This window comes from Euprymna scolopes, chromosome 1 (genome assembly GCF_053919585.1).
Source record: "Euprymna scolopes isolate OS-2025 chromosome 1, ASM5391958v1, whole genome shotgun sequence".
Lineage (NCBI taxonomy): Eukaryota > Metazoa > Mollusca > Cephalopoda > Sepiida > Sepiolidae > Euprymna > Euprymna scolopes.
Genome location: NC_136482.1, coordinates 5989304 through 6016006, shown reverse-complemented (window position 1 = coordinate 6016006; position 26703 = coordinate 5989304). Strand labels below are relative to the sequence as shown.

The window sequence follows — 26703 nt, the reverse complement described above, 5'->3', positions numbered from 1 at the left end:
GCCCCTTCCTATCAGCCAATGGGCATGCATTTTATCGAACAAATGATCTGTTTTAGAACTAGGTTAGTGGTTTAAGGTAGACGTTTTCCTTCCTTTTTTTTTATATATATATATATATATATATATATATACACATATATATATATATATATATATATATATAAATATATCTATGTGTACACACACACATGCACATATATATACATATATATATAATTATAAAAAAGTGAACCATATCGTAAATTCAATCAACTAAAAAATGGAAACCGGGGTGAGGAAAAAAAAAAAAAAAAAATATATATATATAATGGGGCAAGTTATATGTACAATTAAATAAAATAAATAAGTCGATTAAAAAAGATCGTTAAAATATACCCAAAGCGCTTTTCGTTCAGACAAACATTTTCAAGGGTCATAAGTCTGAAAATTATTATTTTTTTAGAATATTTGGTAGTGATATGGAATACGAGCGGAGAGGTTAAGAAAAAAAAAAAAAAAAAAAAAAAAAAAAAAAACCTGACTACCCAAATAATTCTAACTGAAGCCGGAGGTTTCTCTGCTTGCACAAAGTAGGGGGGTTAGCAATGATGGTAAGTGCTTCGAGGACGGACAGATGGAACTTTGTGCGTCCTCGGTGCAAAACAGAAAAACACTCCGGAGAGAAAACAAGACCGCATTCCTTTTTATCGACCAAATGTTGGCCGATGGACGATTCTATCAGTTGGGATTTTCTGGTAGTAGCTTGATGATCCCTGATGAAACGGGGGACATGTTGGGCGATTCTAACCTGAAGACGCTGGGTCGTCTTGCCTATATAGACGGCACCACACCGACATTGAAATTTATAAATAATATTACTAGTTTGGGAGATAGGCAAGACATCCTTACGAAATGAGGGAAAGGCGGTTTTTGTGGAAAAGGCAATACGGAGCGATAGAGCACCAAAATTAGAAGACACCAGAGAGGAAATCTTATCGCAAATAAGTTGGCCTTCAAGTCCAATCCAGGGTAACCTAAGGTATACCGGAAATCTACATGGACCGTATTTTGGTAGCTCAGAAAAGGATTTAATTTTTTTATTAATAACTAAGTTAACTAATGGAGGTGGATATCCATTAGTAATAAAAATCCTTTTAATGTTATCAATTTCCACATCAATAAAAGGTGGGGAACAAATAGCAAGTGCCCGATGGGTTAAGTTTCTAATAAGATTTAGTTTCCTGGTTGTGGGTGCAAAAGAATCCCAACTAAGATAAAGACCAGTAAAAGTGGGTTTTCTATAAATAGATGTCATAAAGGAAAGCCCACGTTTAGAAACTAACACATCAAGGAAAGGAAGGGAGTTATCTTTTTCCACCTCCATCGTAAATTTGAGAGAAGGGTGTAAATTATTTAATAAGTGGAAAAAGGACATAGCTTCATCATGCGTTGCGAAACAAGAAAAAGTGTCGTCAACATAACGCATGTAAAATGCTGGTCTAGGGCACTTGTCAAACAACGTCTGTTCTAAAAAACCCACAAAAATATTGGCCAAAGTTGGGCCAAGGGGTGATCCCATCGATATACCGTCGAACTGGCGATATATCACATCGTTGAAACTAAAGGAAACTGACTTAGTAGCAAGTTCCAAAAGTTCAACGAACACCGCCTCAGGAAAAGAGGGGAGGGGGCCAGGGCCTCTATAAAGAAAATCAGCACATATATCAATGACCTCGTCAAGAGGAACATTGGTAAACAAATTGCTAATATCAAAGGAGACCAAATAACAGTTGTTAGTGGTAAGAGGAAGCTCCTTGATAGTCGATGCGAAATGAAAAGAATCAGGTGTGCAATGTGTTGAATAAAAAGAACAGACTGGTTCAAGAATTAAAACCAGCCATTTAGCCAGATTGTGTTGGGCCGAACCTACCATCGACAAAATTGGTCTCAATGGAGTATCAATTTTGTGTACCTTAGGCAATCCGTAAATCCTGGGGCGTTGAGAGCCCACCGGTCGGATATTATTATAAACTTCCTTAGATAAATATTTAAGTTTATGCCATCGAAGTAGTTTATTTTGAAGCTTGGTTTCAATTGAAGGAGTGTCATCAGAGTCCAGGGAACCTAAACAGATAAATTTGCTATCATTGTTAAGAATAGAAAGCATTTTTGCAATGTAGTCTTGACGGTCAAGGATAACTACACCGTTGCCTTTATCTGGGCGAGAAATGTAAATCTCATTATTGCATTTTAATTGCTTAGCCGCAATGAAATGATTACTTTGCCAAATAAAATGGCGAGAAGAAATATTGCATTGACTGAATTTATTGGCTAATTCAGTCAAGCGAGATTTAACAATATTTAAGTTGTCACCCGAACCATTATTTTTTATTTGTGAAAATAAAATCTCAAATTCACTAAGAGTTTGAGTTACGTCAATCTGGCGAGGAGGGACACAAAATTCAAGTCCCCTAGACAACACAAACGTATCGACTTCTGACAATTTAAATTTAGAGAAATTAAATATATGCTGATCCGAGAATGAAGGTTCGCCAAATTTATTTTTAATCAAAAGGTTTAAGAAATTAGTAAATTTTTTGATTATTTGTATGACGACACTTAACATCCTTGGCTGAAAGTAACTTAGAAAATCGAAGTTTATCAAATGGAGACAACGTTTTCCAAGCGAGAGTCCAAACCGAGTAATGTTTACTCTGTAAACTAAGAAGCACATCAGAATAAAATGTTATTTCGTCTTTTAAAAAGGCCACCGTAAGGTTCCAAGAATTCCTACATTTAATCTTGGAAATGCGTCTGCAGATATAGCCCGGTGCAACATGATTAGATAGACATCCACGAAGGAACTTAATTTTACATTTGATGGAGGTGATCTTGTTTCTCAGGTGAATTATATTATTTAACGAATGAATGAAGTTTTTGCCATAATGGTTCAATAAATGGGATATAACTTTATTCGATTGGCAAAATTTTAGAATAATTATAAAAAAGTGAACCATATCGTAAATTCAATCAACTAAAAAATGGAAACCGGGGTGAGGAAAAAAAAAAAAAAAAATATATATATATAATGGGGCAAGTTATATGTACAATTAAATAAAATAAATAAGTCGATTAAAAAAGATCGTTAAAATATACCCAAAGCGCTTTTCGTTCAGACAAACATTTTCAAGGGTCATAAGTCTGAAAATTATTATTTTTTTAGAATATTTGGTAGTGATATGGAATACGAGCGGAGAGGTTAAGAAAAAAAAAAAAAAAAAAAAAAAAAACCTGACTACCCAAATAATTCTAACTGAAGCCGGAGGTTTCTCTGCTTGCACAAAGTAGGGGGGTTAGCAATGATGGTAAGTGCTTCGAGGACGGACAGATGGAACTTTGTGCGTCCTCGGTGCAAAACAGAAAAACACTCCGGAGAGAAAACAAGACCGCATTCCTTTTTATCGACCAAATGTTGGCCGATGGACGATTCTATCAGTTGGGATTTTCTGGTAGTAGCTTGATGATCCCTGATGAAACGGGGGACATTTTACATGCGTTATGTTGACGACACTTTTTCTTGTTTCGCAACGCATGATGAAGCTATGTCCTTTTTCCACTTATTAAATAATTTACACCCTTCTCTCAAATTTACGATGGAGGTGGAAAAAGATAACTCCCTTCCTTTCCTTGATGTGTTAGTTTCTAAACGTGGGCTTTCCTTTATGACATCTATTTATAGAAAACCCACTTTTACTGGTCTTTATCTTAGTTGGGATTCTTTTGCACCCACAACCAGGAAACTAAATCTTATTAGAAACTTAACCCATCGGGCACTTGCTATTTGTTCCCCACCTTTTATTGATGTGGAAATTGATAACATTAAAAGGATTTTTATTACTAATGGATATCCACCTCCATTAGTTAACTTAGTTATTAATAAAAAAATTAAATCCTTTTCTGAGCTACCAAAATACGGTCCATGTAGATTTCCGGTATACCTTAGGTTACCCTGGATTGGACTTGAAGGCCAACTTATTTGCGATAAGATTTCCTCTCTGGTGTCTTCTAATTTTGGTGCTCTATCGCTCCGTATTGCCTTTTCCACAAAAACCGCCTTTCCCTCATTTCGTAAGGATGTCTTGCCTATCTCCCAAACTAGTAATATTATTTATAAATTTCAATGTCGGTGTGGTGCCGTCTATATAGGCAAGACGACCCAGCGTCTTCAGGTTAGAATCGCCCAACATGTCCCCCGTTTCATCAGGGATCATCAAGCTACTACCAGAAAATCCCAACTGATAGAATCGTCCATCGGCCAACATTTGGTCGATAAAAAGGAATGCGGTCTTGTTTTCTCTCCGGAGTGTTTTTCTGTTTTGCACCGAGGACGCACAAAGTTCCATCTGTCCGTCCTCGAAGCACTTACCATCATTGCTAACCCCCCTACTTTGTGCAAGCAGAGAAACCTCCGGCTTCAGTTAGAATTATTTGGGTAGTCAGGTTTTTTTTTTTTTTTTTTTTTTTTTTCTTAACCTCTCCGCTCGTATTCCATATCACTACCAAATATTCTAAAAAATAATAATTTTCAGACTTATGACCCTTGAAAATGTTTGTCTGAACGAAAAGCGCTTTGGGTATATTTTAACGATCTTTTTTAATCGACTTATTTATTTTATTTAATTGTACATATAACTTGCCCCATTATATATATATATTTTTTTTTTTTTTTTTCCTCACCCCGGTTTCCATTTTTTAGTTGATTGAATTTACGATATGGTTCACTTTTTTATAATTATTCTAAAATTTTGCCAATCGAATAAAGACATATATATATATATATATATATATACACATATATGTGTGATCGTTTATGTATATTCATGTTTATTTAATTTATTTATTTGTTTATTTATTATATTTATTTGTTTGTGTATAAAAACAACACTAGCGAATAAATACTGGGAACTCAAAGAAAGCGGACATTTGCCGGTAGTCGAATGGAAAATAATGAGACAAGCTACCACGTGCAGACATTTAGACGACCCATGTAAATTATGCCTCCATGAAAAATTTGCTATCCTGTACTTTAAAGAACCTCAAAATCTATTAAACTGTAGACGAGAAATAGCAAACAACTGTGTTCACAAAATAAAACTTACTCTAGGATAGCGATACAAAATAGCTTTAAAACTAACAATAACAATAGAAAACAATTCAATCTTCAGTTCAGACGACACTCCAAATAAATTGCGAATTACTAATTAATAAATGCTACCCCCATGGATGTTCCATTTGAAATTCCGTGCAGATTTCTGAGTTCAACAACAATTTCCGAGTTTGACATAATACCTCTGAAGGATGTCAGAAGTTATATGGATCAAAATGTTGCGAGATTATAACTTAAGATGAAAGCGGTAGTCCGGATAATCCGGATAATGGCATCATGACAAAATCTTGAGAAAAAATGTCCAACACATAATTATTCGAGGAGCATTAGACTTCCGTGTGTAGTGAAGGTAATGAAAGGCATAACTTACACAAGCGGCAGTGCTCCTGTCTGTCCTGTCAGGTGATGGGATCAGGAAAGGAAAAAGAACAGTAAAACTTCAGTTTGTAGATGGATCATTAATTTGTATACGAGGGGCATGGTGGCTATAACAAAGACAGATTGGTGAAGACGGGTGCTGAATTTTTTACAGCTGAAAGAGAGAGAGAGAACAGATGTTGAAAATTACAGTTTAAGTTAAGAATTGCGATGTTGGTAAGGAGTTCCAGCAAATTTTTTTCTTTTTTTTTTTGTTTCTTTTTTTTTTCTGTTTTTTGTCTTTACACAGTGCACATGGAGAACACAACAGCAATCATATTACAAACGCTTTGATCTTTTTCTGGTATCCAACTGGATGCAGTTTTTTTTTTTTTTTTTGTTGGAATGTTAGTCAGGCGAAGAATCTTTCCTGTCAGGTGTACATGTCAAATTTGGTTGCAATCTAAACGGTAGTTTCTAGCCAAGTAACACACATTTTTTTTTTATTTGCATCGATTTTCTAAATTTTAATTTGCTTTGCAGGTGTCTCTCAATTCCGATATTTTTATTGGTATGCATGGATCCGGACTTACCCATACTCTCTTTCTTCCGGATTGGGCTGTACTTTTTGAATTGTAAGTATATAAAAGAAATATCAACCTCGTAGAAAAATTTTTACTAGTCTTTCTCTACTCTATTGTTATTTTCATCTAAATATTCGACTGCGCCCCATCTCTGATTCCCCCTGTAAAATATTCACAGCAAGAACTCTTCTTATTACAACAACTGCAAAGAACTTTTTTGTGTATATGAAACTAAATGAATTTCCTTAAAGAGATTATTTTTTTTAAAAACTGAAATTTGGGGATTTTTTATTAATTGATGTCTAATACCTATTTTTAAGATTTCATAAAAAATAGTTTTATCTGAATTTTTACAGAAGGCATCCATAACCCTTTTTTTGTCTTGTTTGTGTAAAACTAATTGGATCCAGAATGTCCCGTATATTAAAAAAACAAAAATAAAGAAAATATCATATTTCAAAAATCATATAAATTGACCAAGCAGTGTTATTTAAAAAAAAAAAAATCAAATTCTATGAGTAATATGAGTGGCTGTGTTGATCAAGATTTTGAAAAAAAAAATAAAATAAAAAAAAACAAACAAAAAAGAAAGATTATTCAAACTTGCAAGATTTATGTTGGAATGAATTTCTGTTAATCACTTAAAAATGATTTTTCTTATTAAAAAAAGTACTTGATCAATTTAAAAAAAAATTTGGTTACATTTCCACCCCAAACAAAGCACATTGCCACTTTGATGTAGGGATCTACTATCTGGGATGTAATTTGTACAGATACTATGTAGGGAGTTGAGCAGCAACATATCTGTTTACATTACATTTGAACTTCTGCATGTCAGTTCAGTAAGGAACCTGGAAGAGGATTTTAATGTCTACTAGTCCTAGAGAAGAAATTATTGGAGTAGAAGGCTTTCTTACATCTAGGGATATCTATTGTGTAGGGGTGGGATTTTGCTGCTTGTCGGGTTTGTCAGAAGTATTTAGTAGGGCTTGTATTTCATCATGGCACCTACCATTAAAGTACTAGTAAAACAGGCAGAGGGGTTCAACATTTCATTGATGGGACAGTGGTTGAAGCCTAGCTGATAGTGCAGGACCTATTGGGTTGGCGACTCTTTTGAACTTTGTCTAAGAGTGAGAGACTAGTAGCAGATGCATCAGCCCAAATGTTGCAACAATACTTCATACTTGGGTGAAGGGTGGCATTGTAAAAGTACACGATACTTTCAGGCGTAAATAACTTTCTAGCACGGAAGAGAGAGCCCACCTTCTTTATAGCTGCCTTGGCAATGCTCTTGATGTATCTGTTCTAACTAATGTGAATGTGAAGCCAGGGAGTTTGAATGATGTACTTTCAGATAATGTATCATTAGCCATGGCTATTAGTGGTTGAGAAGCTTTCTTGTAGTTATTAAAGAAAAGGAGTTTAGTCTTAGCAGCATTGGATGTGTATCATCCATTTTTGTCCCCATTTCACCACAGACTGGACATACGAATATCTGGATTCTATTCTTACTTAAGAAGGATTTAATTATATTAAGTATTTATTTGTCTAGTAATACCATAGGATTTGATTTTCATGAGAAAACCATCATACCATACTCTGTCAAAGGCCTTAGATATATCTAGGGCTACTGCGTTAACCTCCCCTGCTTTATCTAATGCATTGTATATATGTTCAAAGATTACAGTCAGAATATCTGCAGTAGAACGGGCTTGTCTAAACCCATACTGTTGGTCAGACAGAAGTTTAACAGCTGTGAGGTGGTGGACTAGATCTTGATTAATCATGGACTCAAATATTTTGGCAAAGAGAGAGGACGCTAATGGGGCGATAATTTAATGGATCAGATTTTTCGCCAGAATTCTTGTAAACTGGTACCATAGAAGCAGTTTTCCAGCAATCAGGAAAGCATGATTCATTAAAGCATTTGTTGAAAAGTTTGGCGAGAACTGGAGCAAACTCAGCGGAGCATTTTTTTTTAATAGTATGGCTGGGAGGAGATGCTTTTGAGGTGTTTAGATTTTTTATCGTTTATTCGAGATTATTTGTGATTTTCAGATCATTTAGTGTAGTTTCTGTTCTCTGAGGAAAATCTGTGAGGTAGTGGTTTGCTGGGTCCAAAGTAGAGCTGTAGGCAAATTGACAGGCAAGCAGATTAGCCTTCTCAGTTGCCATACAAACAACTACAACATAGTAGTAGAGGATAGTAGAGGAATTGTTGATTACCCATTATTTACTACACTGTTATAGATTTTTCAGAAGTCACAAGTTCCTAATTTCTGTACTTCAATGCGTTTTCTGGTGTTTTCAGTATATTTTTTCTTGGCTGGTGTTTTCGGTATATTTTTTCTTGGCTGGTGTTTTCAGTATATTTTTTTTTGACTGGTGTTTTCAGTATATTTTTTCTTGGCTGGTGTTTTCAGTATATTTTTTCTTGGCTGGTGTTTTCGGTATATTTTTTCTTGACATGCTGCCTTTGAGCAATGACAGCTGTGCAAGTAGAAGTAAACCATTGGGAAGATTGGGTTTTCTATAGAATTTCCGTGTGAGAACATGTGCTTCAATTGTCGCTTTGACAATCTTGAAAGAAAATTTTGCTTATTTTGGCTAACCTGATTTGCAGCAGACTAACTTGTTTCTTTAAAGAGCACCCAACCAAATTCAATGTGTTTTTTTTTCTTCAGAATGTTTTTTTTTTTTTTTTTTTTCAGAATGTTTATTTTTTTTCTAAGTTTTTGTTCAGCAGGAAGAGAAAAGATATTTCCTTATTGAGCCTCTCTTAAACTTCGGATTGAGTTCAGGGTTAATGTCTATCATTATCACAGTGTGATCAGCATTTCTGAGAAAGCAATGATCATTTGTTACACAATCCTCAGGAACTGTGATCAGAAATAGGCCCAGAAGTAAGATTTGTTGGTCCTGACGATCTGCGATACAGGTCAGGAATGTTTGTCTGTGTCAAGGAATGGGATATAGAAAAGTTATGTGTGATGCTACCAGCTGTGTCGGTGTCGTTAGAGAAGCCAAACTAACTGTGGTGGACATTAAAGTCACCAAATACATTTGGGCACTCGTGTCTAGGGAGAGTGCTACTTTGGACACAGCAAACCTACCCACTGTGTTCGTATTGGGAAGAAGAGGAGGAGGAGAAACAAGATTTTTTTTTTTTTAATTACTTTCACTTCAAACAAGGCATGATGCCACTTAAACGTAAGGGGCTACTAATTGGAACCATACCTAAGAAGAAAGATTAAGATGTTGGTTTGCATTGCATTTGAACTTCTGCATATCAGTACAGTTTGGGAAGCAGGACCCAGGAAGAGAATTCCAAAGTCTAGCCGTTCTAGGGAAGAAACTATTTGAGTAGAAAACTTTGTGACATTCAGGGATCGCAGCAGTGAAGGGGTGTGATTTTGTTGCTAAGCAGGTTTGTTGTGGGGATATGTATCTCGATGAGGCACAAGTGCAATGAGTTCATCAGAGCACATTCCATTAAAATATTTGTAAAATGGGCACAGGGATGTAACATTGTGGTGATGGGACAGGAGTTGGAGCCTAGTTAACAAAGTGGGACCGATTAGATTCAAAACTATTATTAGATGTTTTTTTTTTAGATTAGATTTAGTACAATGCTACCAATGCTGGGTGGGATGTGGGTGGGATGTCACCCTCCCAACCACACATGCCTAATAATTTAGTTCTTGAGGCCATTACGAATATTCCCATTCACTTTCATTAAGGTTCGATCACTTAAATTTAGTTTAATATGTTGAATAACTAAGATTTAATATTTTTGTCGGACATATCTCTTGCGTTATCTCCTGTCTCACGTTATGGAAGGTAATAGGTGGTGTTGGAACATCAGCTACATCTATACCGATTGGATAGTAATTGTCTGTATTTTTGAGATGAGGTGTTTTCATCTAAAAAAAAATACAGACAATTACTATCCAATCGGTACGGACCCGACATTAGGATTGAATGGCGACACCTAGAAAAGCATCAGCTACATCTCTAAGAAATTTCTAATAAATAATAATTAATAAATAAATAAAAAACTAAACTAATATAGACTGAGATGGTTTGGTCACATCCAACGCATGACTGTCAAAAAGTGGCCAAGAAGAATCGTTAACTTTGTTGCTGGAGCCTGTCACAGAGGTCGACCTAGGAAGAGAACCTGAAACCTCATAGTTTAACAGAAGCATGGCAATGGATTGAATCAAGTGAAGCCATTCAACGAAGTCAACGACTCAAATATCTAACTTTGAGAACAAGCGGTAGTAAATGTGTAGTAATCGTAATATTATCCAAGTTTTTAAAAATGTCACCTTTTAATACACAAAGACAGATGGCTAAATAAACATAGACACGAGTTTACAATCGAATGAACATTTGTCTGATAAACGCACAATCATTGGCTGCTGAAAATAGGTGTGGGAATAACAAAGAATCCAATTGGCTAACTAGCAAACTTAACACCCCATGAATATATATAAAAAAATATGGTAACATCAATTCCATGCAATAGCCTAATGAATTATGATGAGGATTAAACACGGAAAATTTTGTGTAGCTTAATTGTCATGTATATTTATTAACTTTTATTGTACAGAAAATAATAAATCTCTTTTTCTCTCTGTCCGCACCCTGCTTATCCAGGTACAACTGTGAAGATGAGGACTGCTATCAGGACCTGACTAATCTGAGAGGTGTTAAATATATCACTTGGCAAAATGCAAAGAAACTTGTTCAGGAAGATGAGGTTAGTTATGACTTCTATTCAAATTTTATTTTATGAGACTTGTGCAGTTTATGCATCATGCTGAAATAACGTTATTAATTAGAAAGCTAGTCTTAATATGAGGAGAGTGTGGGGGGAGGCTTTCATAACTATTCTCTACTTTCACCTAACAATTTCATAAACAATATGCCATAAAAATTGAATTTAACTTGAAAATCCTATCTCAAAAATAGCATGCAAAAGTACTAATTTCATTTTTGTGAAAAAAAACTGAAAAAAAAACCAATATGATTACACCATCAAATTTTATCAGATTGCTAACAAATTCAACAGAAACATTTCTGAATTTGACAAGGTACACCTGAAAAAGATTGAAGGTTACATCGACCGAAACGTGAAAATGATACTCAAGACGAGAACAGTAGTCCGAGAAATCTTAATTCTATGAAAAAATTAAGATGTTATAATCTTGGTGCATTATTGGATTCCTGCGCATCGTCAAGTAACCTAATGAGGGACTGCGATTGTCAGTTGTTATTGAGATAAATATCCGTTAGAGAAAAGAAATGTTTGTAGAAAAATGTTATTGAGAAAAATATCCGTTAGAGAAAAGAAATGTTTGTAGAAAAATGTTTTGAATGGCAAAATGTGTGAGATACATAATTACAGTTAGGAATTTGGTTTTCATAAACAATGATGTTAATAAGATTTTGGAATACAGTTAATAATAACAAAAAAAATGGGGTACATGACAAGGATCAGATGATGTTCATATAGTTATGTGGCCCGTAGTCAGCTAGTTGAAATTTAAAATTGGAGATAGTTACATGCCCGTTACATTTTTGTTTTACGTGGGAGTCAACACATCAAGCATAAGGTACAGTAAAATGTAACCTTTAACAAGTGTTGCAGATAAGAATAAAAATCTATAATTCGTATCTTGGCATTTTCCTTTGGACGAAGATGCATTCATATTCGTCTCATTGAGGAATGAGGAACTGTTTATAAACCATTATATGTCCTGTTTGAATTATATATATGTGTGTGTAAACAGTCACACGCACACACACACCCGCAACGAACATTGTACCCACCAGACGATCACAAACACTTGGGGTGATCACAGTAACAAGTAAACATATATATATATACTAGCAAAGATACCCGTGCTTCGCACGGAGCTTTGTTGCGCACTCGGGTACCAAAATCTGTGGGCACCTTTCCAGTAAGTTGATGTTGTAAGAGCAACGATTGCATAAGGTGATTAACATTTTAACTACCTCTTGTAGTGACTGAAATTCAATCAGGAACTTCACAAAACATTTTCATCAAAAAGGAAGGTTACTTGATGTTACATAGTAAATTTTTCATTGAAGTCATTTTCAACTCTTGCTTAAATTTTATCTTGCACATTCAATACTAAAAACTTACCACAATCAGATCATGTCAGTTTTTCCTCATATCCATTTCTCGAACTTTTCACTAAAGAGCCTCAGGGTAAACTACATTTCTGCTGCTTTGATTTGGAGCCAGAATGTAGAGTTTTTCTGAACTTCCTGTCCGGCTGATGGAGACGTAGAACATACCGTGACTGAAGCAGTCTGATGTCAAGTCTACGCCAATGGTGTTAAATGTCTGACCTTGACTTTTGTTTATGCTCATTGCAAAACACACCTTCACAGGAAATTGGAGTCTCCGGAATTTAAATGGAAGTACTGAGTCCGATGGAACTAAGGGGATCCTTGGCAGTAGAACGGTTTCGCCTTTGTAGGGACCACAGGAAATGGTGGCCTCAAGTACATTGGTGTGCAATCTGGTGATAACACATCTGGTTCCGTTTGTTATTTTTGGCGGTTCCAAGGATCGAAGAATCATGATTGGCGATCCAATTTTGAGATTTAAAATGTGTGGAGGCATTCCAGATATCTCCAAAGAGTTTAAAAACTCCACAGGGTAGTGAACAGCTTCATATTCATTAGTAGCTGAATCAACTGACTTGTATTGCTTTGTGTCTCCTGGAAATTCATCCATTATTGAATTGTTCAAATGATTCACATTGCTGTTTAATGGCGAAATAATAGCCCTCTCAGCAAGCCAATCCGGTGATTTTCCATTGTTTTGCAGGTCTGGGTACACTTTGTCTTTCAGTTGCTTCTGATTACCGACACATTTACCAAGCGCAGTTGGAATCTTAATTGTGTCAGGTGAAGAAGTGATAGGAAACTGACCATTACCGATTTGGAGAAGCAATTTTGAGAAGTCTGCTGCAGCTGTGTTATCAGAGATATAGGCTCTCATATTAGTAGTCAGTCTCTTCACTATAACGTGCCTCCAGAGATAGGATTGTTTCAAACTTGCATTGACAATGTTAGCCCTTGTGCCATTTTTAACCACTGGGAGGATTTGACGGAAATCACCGCAAAATAAGGTTGGAATGCCACCCATGGGATTCTTGTTTCCTGTGATGTCTTGCAGTGTTCGGTCAATTGCTTCATAAGCACTCTTGTGCGTCATTGGGGCTTCGTCTACAATGATTGCAGAGGTGTCTCTAATTACATTTGCCAAGGCTGAGTTACCAGTAATTTTGCAAACTGGCTGATCCATTCGATGAGTATCCAAGGGTACTTTAAAAGTGCTGTGAAGAGTGCGGCCACCTTGTAGTAGAGTAGCAGCAATGCCACTGAATGCTGTTGCAAGCACAATCTTTCTCATGGATCTAATCTTTGCAAGGATCAAATTGATTACAAAAGTCTTGCCCGTACCACCTGGAGCATCAAGAAACATCATGTTTTTGTTCATTTCACCTTGTGCTTCCAACATTGCCATGAATGAATTGTAAACTTCTCTTTGAGAATCGGTCAGTTTTTCTTGCATATTTTCTGCTTGTAGGGAAGTTCTTCAAGATTATAAGTAACTTCACGTTGATACTCTCTCGCGAGTCTTTCATCTCTCCCTTGCATTGGTGCAGGTAATTCATAGCTTGCCAATGGTTGACCGCACATAAGGAGAACTTTTTCTTCAATTAGACAAAGAGTTTTATTGTAGATGTCCTCATTAAAATCTGCTTCTGGATTGTTAACTTCTTGCCTGTATCTGTGAAGAATGTCTTCAGATATTACATCACGAAAAGCCATCCAGATCTCAAGAGGATTTCTTGGCTCACAGGCTGTTAAAATTATCACAAATAGGCTTCGCAAATTTGAAGGTGATTGAGTGGCACTTGCCTCTCCTACTGCTTGATGCAAGTGATGGTCATTTTCTAGAAGGCCTCGAGCAAGGCACGCTGCTCTGTATGTTTCAAACACCTGACCATTGTATGCTCGCAAATTTTGAAATGAAGTTGGACCAGCAACCTCATTGAGCAACAGGCATAAGAAATAACACTCCCCTGCTTTTGGACTAATCGTGTAGATTCTCCCAATGCATGGTGCCTTCCATACATCATCATTTTCAGTACCTTCAACTTGTACCCCACGCATTCTTCTCATCCATTTCTTTGTCGATTTGTTCCAAGTGTAAAACTCAGGGACTTCTACGTATTTGAGACCCCTTGCAAAGTCATCCTCATGCCAGAGTTGAAAAAATGCTGTCAAAGTTGTGGCAGGCGGTGGACCTTGGGCTCGTTCCAGAGCAGTATCAGCTGAGAACATGACACGCTGCCCATTTTCAAGATGAACAGAAAGTTGTACAATTGGGGGGAAATGTTCATGGATGGGATGTTCCAATATCCTCCAGGCTGCCTCTGAACTGCCGACATACCTTGCATTCTGGAACTGCTGGATCTCATCCACAATGTGACTTTGTACTTGGCCTTGTTGGTTAGCTGCTCCATCAGTTCTTTGTAGTTCAAACACTGCTTGATCACATCCTTTATTCACGTATTTGAGGACATATTTGATGCTTTGGATCGAGCTGCAAATTTCTACGTTAATGTGAGCGTTGAACTGCTGAAGGAGGACCTTGTTGTACGGAACAATCCACTGGTTTGTTATTTCTTGATTAACATACCGACCATTTCTCTTCATCCTTATTGTACCAGTCTGGCCTCCATCTTCTGGTTTTCTTCGCCTGTACTTGGGGTAAGAGTCTTGGCCTTGCTTGGTACACTGAAGAAATTCTTTTGGGTATTTTTTGGAACATTTGTTGTCAATCATACATGGACAATTTGGATTAAATGGTCCACAAGGTCCATGCACCATATGTGCCATCACTTTAGCATGAAGATCAGGATCTTCCTCTTTGTCAGGGATCCCTGCAGATATGCAGAGATCCATTTTTTCTGGTAGAAGTTTGTCCTCTGGGGCCTGCCAGGTGAGGATGTGTGCATGCGGCAGTCCTCTTTTTTGATATTCAATACTGTACAGGAAAGCCCTCAACCTGCCAAATCCTCCCTTTTTAATAAATTCAAGTAACTTTTTTAGCTTCTGCCTGAAAACCCTGGCAACAATATCTGGACGATCCTGAGGGTCTTGCCCTTGAAGACAATTTTCTGTAATTTCTGTCCACTTTGGATTTGTTGTGAACATGATGAAGAGGTCGGCTCGGCCCATTCGCCGAACATATGCCATGGCATCACTTTGACGCTCAAACATGTATCGAGGGCCTCCTGTATAAGTTGCCGGAAGTACAACTCGTTGACCAAACTGTTCTGGATTCCCATCCTCCCTAAGAATTGAATCTCTCAAGTTGCTATAATTGTCAGCTCTCAGGGTCTGTTGCTCACGCCTCAGGAACTGTAAACGTTCTGTTTCAATCTTGCAGTACACATCCACCAGCCATTGTTGAAATAGCCTTCGGTACCAGAGAAAATAGTTTCCAGGCCGAGTCATTAAATGGTACGAATAAAATTGCTGTTGGGTAACTTTTCGCCCATTGGATGCCTTCATGTAGATGTTGTAAGATGGAGAACCATAGGGGTACATTAACAGGTACATTAAAGTATCGTAGAGGGGATGTAGTTCGGAGATCCATTTTAATGTATCATTTCTAAAACGCAAGACAATATCCCGGTTAGCTGTTGGTTCATTCTCCATTAATATTCCAATCTCATACGTTGTTGTTGGAGCATTGAATCGCCGTGGATGCTCTTCTTGCGGCCTTCGGTCTTCCCTTATGACAACTTTATGTTCTACCAAGTGTTCTTCTTCAATCCTCTCCTTTGTTGTTTTCAGCTGACAAATAAAGCTGTTGTTCTCATGTAAAAATTCAGTCAGACTTTGGAGAATGTCTCTATTGAGTCTACTGTCACGTCCCCGATTATGTAGTTCCTCTTCCAGACTATCCAAGATGTAGACTTGAATAAACTTTGCTGTTTCATCTTCAGGTGGTAAAAGACTCCCAATCTGGTGGCAAACCTGGCCTCGAATTCTAAAAGAAGGATTCCACCCATGTACTGCCGCAATTTTGTGACCAAATGATGTCATTGCAAAACAATTGTTATAACTGCGTAGATTTTGCAGAAAATCTTTAGAGATGGGACCATTGCCGGAGAGCAAATCTTGAAGCAACTGAGGCAGTGGTGGAAAGCTATCAAGCACAACTTTCCCAGAAGAACAACAACAACCAGGGGTTTCTCCTTTAAATTTTACAGCTGAGCAATGTTGACATACTTTGTCCATTTTTCCTATATCAGCTGTAGTGAGAGAGTCATTTTTGTTGTAGAGCAATCCTTTTCTATTGCAGTGTTCTATTTCATGGTGTCTCAAAGCAGTCATTCGTTGTCTAGCTGCCTCGTTTTCTGTCAATTGCTGGGGCAAAGTCATACTCTCTCTCCATGCAGCCTCTCGTTGCCCTTGGTATAGGCGAAAGCTTCGTTGGGTTTCCGATTCATTCTGATGTCGTTGAGCCACTCTCAACTCACCTTGTGTACGTCTACTTACCTCATATAATTCATTCGATCGTAATATTGCTTCTCTTTCCAGTGCATATCTTTGCCTTTCTTGAATTTCATCTTGTGATGAATTTAACCGCCTTACAGCATGTCTAGTTCTGTCAGCTTCACGTTGGGTTTCTCTTTCCAAATCTGACAGTCTTGCTCTCCTTTCTCTTTGACGTATCCTGTTAAGTTCTAGACGTCTTTCTCTATCTGAATTGTTTTCATTGGAGCGAATTGCAGCAACTCTTAGTCTATTAGCTTCCAATCTTTCCATTCTTTCTTCCTCACTTTCATTTCTACTTCGTTTGGGTGGCATAATTTCGGTTTTAAACGGAATTGTTTAACGATATTAATGATTGTAAATTAATTAAGCGTAAAGGAAATGTATACTAACTGAAATGGACGAACTATAAATAATATTTCTGAATAGTACAATTATAAACAATTATGCCTCCCCACGGGACAGAGTTAGACACCAGGGTCGTTTTTTAACGTGGAGAAAAGGTACAAAAATAAAAATTGTCTCAGTCGTGAAGGATTTCTCCTCCACCGAAAGAGAACAAGAAAATGAAGTGCAGCATCTGAAGAACAGATGGTATTTATTTGCTCCCCCACCGAGCAAATTAGGCACAAGGCCAATTTTTAATGTGAGGAGTGAAGGGAGGGGGAAGGGGAAAAGGGGACCAGCTCCGGAGAGGTGGGAAATGGGAGCTGGTTAAAGGTCAGACATGTGGGGTTGCCCCCACATCTGGTCTTTGCTAGTCATAGCTAGTCATAGCTTGCAGTATCTGCCGGAACAGATACTACACTTTGATCTTGACCAAAAGGAATGAATAAAAGCGACCTACGTGTGACTCATTACTTCCGGGTGTAAACGTCACAGTCTAAAAGTAATAATTAAAAAAAAAGTAAATGTAAAATAAATGTAATACCAACTTAGGTTAACTAAGTAAACAGTACAATTAAAACAGTTCTATTAAAACAAATAATTACCAAGATCTAGGTAATTGTTAGTCTCATTGTTATGGTTTTAAAGAAAAAAATGTGTAAAAAAAAGTTCTGCTTTTGTGAGTACGTGTATTTCTTTTAAATTACATAACCTTTTTATTTTATTATTTATATCTCTTTTAAATTTATATATTTTGTTAGTAAACTGGAAGAAATTCAGTTGAATAAAACCTTGTTCGTGTTCTTTACGTTAAACTCATATTTTTATAAAAGGTTCATCCGGTTTAAAGAAAGCACTAAGTTTAAATAAGACTGGAAATAACTAATTCAATATATAAATAGAAAAATGAAATAAATATAAGCTTTAAGTCTTTTTTAATCAAAATGTAATAAATTATTTGTAGTTCAAATCTATGATAAACAGGCTTTCGAAATAGGCTCGACCAGAAAGATTAAACTGGAACGAAATTATAATCTCCGTGCCATTTTCAAAACAACCCCACAAAAGTAACGATATCCTGCAGTTGGTTAAAATGACAACGTTGGTTGTAAGAAAAATGTAAAAGAAAATGCGCTTATCTGTTTATTTTGACCTGTTTTATTTAATTAAAAAAAAATTGGCTATAACTGGAAGAGAGCGTTATGTTTTGGGGGTTGTTTAAAAAATAGAATGGAAATAAAGTTAGTTCCGTTTTAATTGTCTTTAATTGCGGCAAGAAGCGCTAACAAAATCGAAAAATCACTGTTTACATTCGAAATGTTAACTTTTATAGGTTTACAGGTTTGCTGACAAGGCTGGGGGTGTTTAATACAATTATTTTACTAAATTGATTTTTTTCATTTAAAAATAAAATTATTTCTTTTTTAATAAAGTTTTATTTTAAAATATTTGTTTTTGTTTATTTATATAAAATTACGATAGTTGAATTGTATTCTTTCAATTATATTGGCAAGTAAAATATAAAAGATTAAAACGGAACGAAATTGAAATTTCCATTACATTTTCAATACAATCCCAAAACATAAAGCTTTGCTCGCCAATGAATTGTTTTGATAATATACGTAAAGTGAAATAAATCGAATATAAAATTAAATGAAAATATATTAAATAATTAAATGTTAAATAGATTTTGTAAATAGTACAGTTGAAATGATTAGAATATTTCCAATACGTAATAAGGTCGAGGTAATTAGTTAAAGAGATTTAATATAATGTGATATGCAAATGAGCATAAGTCATTCGATATGGGGGTGGTTTGTAGACTAGTATATAAAGAAATTAGGCAAAGATTCTTATGTCTCCTATCACAGAAACATCCTAAAATGGGTTCTAATGTTTCTCTACCAGGAGAGATCTACCCTCTTACCTCCTTTATATTTCGTTGGTGATGGAGAGCTGTACACACAGACAGAAACACACGAACCCTATTACTTTATAAAAATATAGATATATACCCACATTATATAGACATGTTATATACATCAGTATACTACAAATTTAATGCCGCTATCCAGCACTCTTATCATCACAAGCATATAATACCCTTGTATGCTCGTTGTAATCCAGGTTTTGTGTCGTTGGCTCCTGTTCCTTGGTTATTAACGACCACATTAATTTTAAAGAGTTTATTTACCAGACAAAAAACAAATGCATAGAAGAAATGATTTAGAGGAAAAGATACCATTTAGATATGCTGAGATGTTGACTTTCAGTCACCTGTGCCTACCATCCCAATCCGTTGTTGGGCTGGCTGACACTGCCGAGTCCTGCATCTATTTTTGTCTGTGTGTAGCAGGAATAAAATAAAAATTTATTTTCTCTCGCAAATCAATGTCCTTGCTAAGCAATTTGGCCACCCACTGAGCAATCAGCTTGTAAGGCACATTGATTCCATCTGCCGCCTAAGGGTTTTTTTTTAGCCCCTTTGGGAATCACGGTTGGTCAGCAGAAAGAAAACCCAGGAAGCACATCTCTTTTTCTCCACTCCAGCATTGATGATATTCTGAAGATAACTGCTGACTGAACTTCGACAGACCAAAGAACTTAAAATTTTTTTTTTTTACTTGGGAGTCACCACATCAAGGCCTGAAAGCCACTCAAGGATAAGAAGTAATGAATGTAAGGCGATGGTATAGTAATCACTGTATGGTGTAAATTGGATAGAATTTGATTATTTATGAGGATGGCTTAACAGGAACTTGTTTACATTTGATTTGAAAGCTACCATGTTGTATTCAAGCAGGAAGTATGCCAGTGGAACAGTGTTCCAAAGGTGGGCATTCACTCTGACATCTTTCAACTTTCTACGACTAATCACTGTATGGTGTAAATTGGATAGAATTTGATTATTTATGAGGATGGCTTAACAGGAACTTGTTTACATTTGATTTGAAAGCTACCATGTTGTATTCAAGCAGGAAGTATGCCAGTGGAACAGTGTTCCAAAGGTGGGCATTCTGACATCTTTCAACTTTCTACGACTAAAATAAACCCTTTCGTTGTTTTATTTTTCTTTCATTATTATGCTTTCGGTTAATAAATAAAGATGCATCTCACATCTCTATTTATTAAAGAAATGATGTGATTTCTTGACTATCGCTTTTAGGCTGCATCCTCCTTTTAAAATGCCCTCTTTCCATCATTATCTAACAAATAACCAAATGCTGTGAAAGGTATTTAACTTGCCGTGCAAGAATATTAGTCCAATACAATGTCTGACTGAAAAGTAAGCAGACTGTGAGCTGTGGGTGAAAGAGATGTCGATTGTGTTATCATCTGATATTTTTGAGGTTTTATAACTTCACATATGTTTAAATGTTTTTTTTTTCATGATAACAATTCACCTGTTCACCACGTCTTGATAATTTAGCTGTTCCTTTTTTTAGAACAATATCACCTGATCTTGTTCTGTGTGACTTTCTTCTTTTCCTTAGAATCTATAATATAAATCTCACCTGTCTGTTTAAATGTATGTATGTACATATGTCTGCCTAAAACTTTTGACAGAGAAGACGGAATTTCACGAGATCGGTATCGTTTTGAAGTTCGACCCTTCGAACGACAAATATCGAAAAATTGGCCAAAAACATTAATTCCTCCACTCTCAACTGGGTACTTTTCTACAGGGAAGGGGCACTTTTTTTGCCAATATTTTCGAAAGTCATCTCTATTCGATTGACTTGCTTTATTTTAAACATTTGTCATTTCCAGTTTGGCGATGGATGCGACAGCAAAGACGTCAGGTTTATTTTATTCACATTATTTTCCTCCTTCGCGGTACGGGTTTGAGCCTGCCTGCCTACTACCACTTTTTTTTTTTTGCTCAAGTAGATTATCTCCCCTTGTCTGTTGTGTTAATAAATTATCTAAACTCTCATCATTTGGTTGGGCAAGACAATTCTTTTCAATCGATGATCAATGGTGACATAAAGATGAAAATCTCAATTCTCTTTTGAAATTTTGTGATTCTGAACAAACTTGCTTTTGCGAATGCTGTTATACTTAAATGGTCAAACAGACAGTATTCAATGTGTTGAAATCAGTTCTCTGAAAATGAATCTAAGAGATGTAATTCTCATCACAATCACTTTGAGACAAAAAAAAAAGGTCCAGTGACAATAAAAATAATAAGCAACTGCCTAAATGAAATGAGGAGTAATTACAGGAAGTTGCATGGCCATATTTGGTCGATTAAGTGAGAGATGGTTACTGGCTAAGAAATCAACCAAAGTTTCATCTTTTTTCAATTCCTGTTTGTGCACAAACCTCTTTGACATTAACTCTATTGTCACAACTCGATCAATTACCTTAAGACATCCGCTAGTGTGGCCCCATTTGGTTGCTCGGCCCTGTCAGTGGGGCATTAGAATACGCCAACTGCCCCCCTGCAGAGGGTAAAAGTCCCTCAATTGGGCTACCTGTTGGCCGTGGGTGGCTGAGCAACCGATGCCTAGGGAAAATAAAGGTATCAGTTGCAACACTCCACTTTGGCCTTGTACTAGGCTAGACGGGCGGTTGGAGAGGCCCGATCTGATCAATCGGCTAGTCATGTCAAGCCCTAACACTGAAAATGTCAATTATAACATTTAAAAAAAAAAAAAAAAAATTTAATCTAAAGATAATACAACATCTTATTACTACAAACATAGATGAACCAGGTAAGTGTTAGAAAGCGATGGCAAGGGTCAATCAATTGAGACAAAAACCACACAACTCCTCCCTAACCAATGTTTCTATCAAACTAGGAAAGAAGAAACTAAAGGAGGAAACAGGAAATGATGGAACAAACTCAACCAATTGAGTATATCTTTTTTGTATCCCTGGGATGAAAGGGCGAATGGGTTTCCCCCCTAACATTTCCCAGTTTTGGGCTCCGAGGAGTGTGGGGAGCAAAAGAGATGAAAATATAATAAGCCCAAACAAAAAAACCCAGAAACCAAAAAATAAAACAAAATCGAAAAGAACCCACTCTGACATAACCAGCTCAGACAGTGAACAAGAATATAACTATGAAACAATTGATAAAGAAAAATACCCAAGATTCATAGTAATCGAAACCTTAGAAGGAAAAAAGATCAACGATCTGTCTCCATTCTTAATTGAAAAAAATACTGTCTCAAAACAGCAACCCAAAAACAGCAAAAAAAATGAAAAATGGCAATCTACTTGTCACAGTAGACAACTATAAAGACGCAAAAAATATCTTAGAGATGGAAAAATTCCATATCTATAAATGCAAAAGTTATGCTCATGAAAGACTAAACACATCAAAAGGTGTTATAAAAAGCCATGAATTAACCTTGGCTACAGCAGAAGAAATAGAAAATGCCCTAAGAAAACAGGGAGTAATTGATCATGTTCGAATAAACATAAAAAGGAATGGTCAAACCATACCTACAAAAACCTACGTACTAACATTCAATACGCCAAAAATTCCCAAAGAAATAAAAATCGGATACACAATAGAAAAAGTAGAACAATATATACCAGCCCCTCTGAGATGTTTCAAGTGTCATAAATATAGACATAGCAGAGAAACATGCAAAGGACAGAAAATGTGTGGAAAATGTAGCTTAAAAAAACCTAACTACACTGAAAGTGAATGCCCAAACGAAACAAAATGCCCAAATTGCCAAGAAAAACACCCAGCATACTCTAAAATATGCAAAATCTACACAAAAGAAAAAGAGATAGCTGAAATAAAATACAAAAAAAACGCTTCCTTTCCTGAAGCAAGGAAAATAGCAAGCTCTCGAGAAAAAATAAACACTTACGCAGACATCACAAAAATTTTAAACCAAACAAACCAAACCCACTACCAAGACCTACTTAAGCTAATCTCCGAACAACAAAAACCACAAATAAACCGTGAAAGATCCAAATCACGAACAAGGACAAAAGCAGAAGACAAACACACAATATCTGGAAAGATGGAAACAAAACCGGAAAACACAAATCCTCTTTCCAAAAATCAAAATAAACAAAAAACAGAAATATTATTAATCGAAAATGAAAACAAATTTGAATTGATTGAAATCGAGAGTCACAGAAATAAATCTAGCTCCAAAAACAGGAGGAGAAAATGGAGACTGAGGAGCCAAGCAGTTCAAGTAAACACAAAACAAAAACCACTCAAAACACAACAAATCAATAGAATACTAGATATAAAAACCTAAACAAAAACCAAACAGATAAAAAAAAAACAAATTTATTTATCCAAATGAATAAAAACATCATACAGTGGAACTGCAGAGGCATAAAACCAAACTACGAAGAAATCAAACATATAATAACACAATATAACCTCAGCATAATTGGCCTACAGGAAACTCTTCTAAAAGAAACGAACACCATCAACGTCAAAGGATACCACATTTACAACCAAACAAGTAGATCACAAACAGATAATCGACCAATAGGTGGCACCTCAATTATAATAAAAAAACAGATACCACATATAAAACTACAACTCCAAATAAGCCTTCAAATGATAGCAGTTAAAGCTACACTTCACCGACCAACAACTATTTGTTCAATCTACACTCCACCTAAACATAAACTAAATAAAATCGAAATTGAAGATCTGATAACATAACTCCCCACACCTTTTATATTAATGGGAGACTTCAACGCCCATAACAAAATGTGGGGATGTGAGAATATTAACCAAACTTGGAAAATCATTGAATCATTACTGGAATCATCCGAAGTAACTATATTTAACGACAAAACACACACATACCTTCACCCAGGCACAGGAACGACATCAGCTATTGACCTAACACTATGCTCCCCCACAATATTTATGGACTTCCAATGGGAGGTACATAATGACCAGTGCGGCAGCGATCACTACCCAATTTTTCTCAATCAGCAGTATGGATTTAGGTGAGCTAGTTTTACTGCAGATATCATAACTGTAATCTCTATATACCATGCACTGGATGGGCAAGCTAGGGCAGTAACCCTAGATATATCTAAGGCCTTTGATAGGGTTTGGTACAAGGATTATCTTATGAGAATTAAAGCATTTGTAATTACTGGACAAATACTTAATATAATCAAATCCTTCTCAGACAAGAGGAAAATTCAGGTTGTCTTCAATGCTTGTGCTTCAAAACAACATGATATAAATGTGGGTGTGCCACAGGGGTCAATTGTTATACCTTTAATGGCTGAAACCTTAGTGGAAAACCTCCATTTTGTGGTGGAATGCGGACATAAATAGATGGTAACATTCAATGCTGCCAAGAGTAAGCTTCTTTCCTTTAATAATTACAAGAAACCTCTTCAACCACTATATTGCCATGATTAATAATACGCTACCCAAAAGCTGCTGCATCTGTCACAAGTCTCTTGCTCTTAGACAGAATCAAAAAAAGAATCTCCAACCTAATAGTTCCTGTGCTATCAACCAAATTTCAACCCCTGCCCCATTACTGAAATGGTGTCTTTGTATCTATTTTACAAGTACTTTAGTGGAATGTGCTCTGACAAACTGAAGACACTTGTACTCTCTCAATGTAAATACACTTGACTAACCTGATGAATTTTAAAATCCCACCCCTTCACTGTAACGATCCTTAGATGCTGGAAAGCCTTCTATTCCAATGGTTTCTTCTGTTGAATTGCTAGACTATGGAATTCCCTAGCTGTGCTGATATGCAGAAGTTGAAGTGTAGTGCGAACAATCTCGCTGCTCAACTCCCTACATAGTATTGCTGTAGATTTGGTCCCAAATAGTAGCCTCTTATGTGCAAGTGGCAGTGCGTCTTGTTTGGGGTGAAAAAAGCAATAAAAAACATTTGGTCAGTAAATAAAAAAGTTAATACCTGTTAGAGCATCTAGTGCTACTGGATCAGGCTGTCTGAAGATACTGGCTTCCTGACCAATAGATGCACCAAACATTGATATCGCTTTTTTCTCTTTTTGCTTTGCAAAACTCAATCAAGTTCTGCAAAGTCAAAAATAAAAATATTTTATTTCTACAAAACAATCAAATGTCATAAATGAATATTTGAAGAATAAAAACGTTTCCAAAAATACTGGATTTAATTGACATTAAATAACCCGAAAATGATTGAAATACGATAAACCAAACCAACCAAACTAATTCTATGAATAAATATTTAGTTTTTATAGAAATTACCTTTGTTTTAAACACAAGCAAATGTACCACATAATTTCTGTTACAGACTCCTAAGCTCAGTAGTCTGATCAGATTCTTTATACTTTAACCCGATCTATTATCTTATTTCAGGGGCATCATCCAACTTTGGGGGCTCATGCAAAATTCACCAACTATTCCTTTGATGTGAAAGAGTTTATACGTCTCGTGTTGCAGGCAGCTGATTATGTTCTTGGTCATCCGGATTTTTGGAATGGTTATGCCCAGAAATACAACCCAAAAGTAAAAACCGAACTTTAAAAATGAAGAGAAAACAACCACACTCCTTCTCCACCCAAAAAAACAACAACAAAAAAATGGTGGAAACTGGATTTTTTTTTTTTTTTTTTACAAGGATATCGTAATTTAAGATTTTTATTTTATAGAATTCATTTTTGCATAATTTTTGGGATTTCACCTTTTACATTTATTTGAGAGTCTGAGATAGTATTAAATATTTGCAGAGTGCGCATAGATTTCATCTAACATCGAATTTTTAGATTATCAAAATAAAAATACTTTTTTCTAAAAATCATTTGTTTAATTTTTATAAGAGGGTTCAGTTTGATATATAAATATACTTGTGTAACATATGCCCTAAAGTTTCCTGGGGAAATTTAGGAAGCCAAGAATTGCAATCTCCAGAAGTAAATTGCCCAGAAAGGACTGGAAAAATTCCTTTCATTAAAAATGCTAAGCATTTATCCGTGATGTAAATAAACTTGTGTAAAATTAAAATGACAATAATCAACAAATTAGAAAACAATAAAAATGAATGGTTAATTAATTAATGTTCTTTTGCAAAGTCATATGCAAATTAGTTCAACTTTGGGCATCAATCACCTATGCATGGTCTGTATATTGGAAAAGCTGTTCTCTTGTGAATATGAATGTGGCATTTTAATCTCATTGTTGGTGTAATAAATGTTCCAAATTTATGAATATCTGGATTATGAGAGTTGTGTGTATGGACAGCATGGATACATTCTTTTTTTTTTTTTTTGAATAGGGAGTGGGGGGAGGGACATGTAGTCTAAATTCATGTTATACGTTGTGTTAAGATAAAAAAAAAACACAATAGATTCAAACAGATTTTTAGAAAGTGGACACCCCTCTCTAGCTATGGGTAAAATAGCAACTGGTGTTTTTGATAACAATTTTGAAATATTTTCAATGAAACCATTTCTTTTTGACATTTGCTTTCTATTTAATGGAAATCTTGCCAGTGTATAATGAGAAAAATTCTCTTCTGATTAATATTTTCTTAATTCAGTTTAAGTTTAAAGCTTTACATAAAAAATAGTCTTTACTTTGTAATGTAAAGACTATTAACTGTGATTCTTTTTTCAAAATGGTTTTATATTTTATAAAATATATTA

General features: G+C 35.8%; 1 protein-coding gene across 2 annotated transcripts in view; it reads left to right on the top strand.

Annotated features, from left to right (window-relative positions):
* Positions 1 to 26096, top strand: part of LOC145276775 (EGF domain-specific O-linked N-acetylglucosamine transferase-like) — a 170380-nt gene extending 144284 nt beyond the window's left edge. For both annotated transcript variants that reach the window (XM_080128085.1, XM_080128169.1), the window contains exons 15-17: positions 6047 to 6138; positions 10753 to 10855; positions 25418 to 26096. In XM_080128085.1, coding sequence (XP_079984211.1) covers positions 6047 to 6138; positions 10753 to 10855; positions 25418 to 25585 — 363 coding nt within the window. In that variant the 3' untranslated portion in view covers positions 25586 to 26096. The remainder of the gene's footprint in view (positions 1 to 6046; positions 6139 to 10752; positions 10856 to 25417) is intronic.
* Positions 26097 to 26703: the final 607 nt, after the last annotated feature.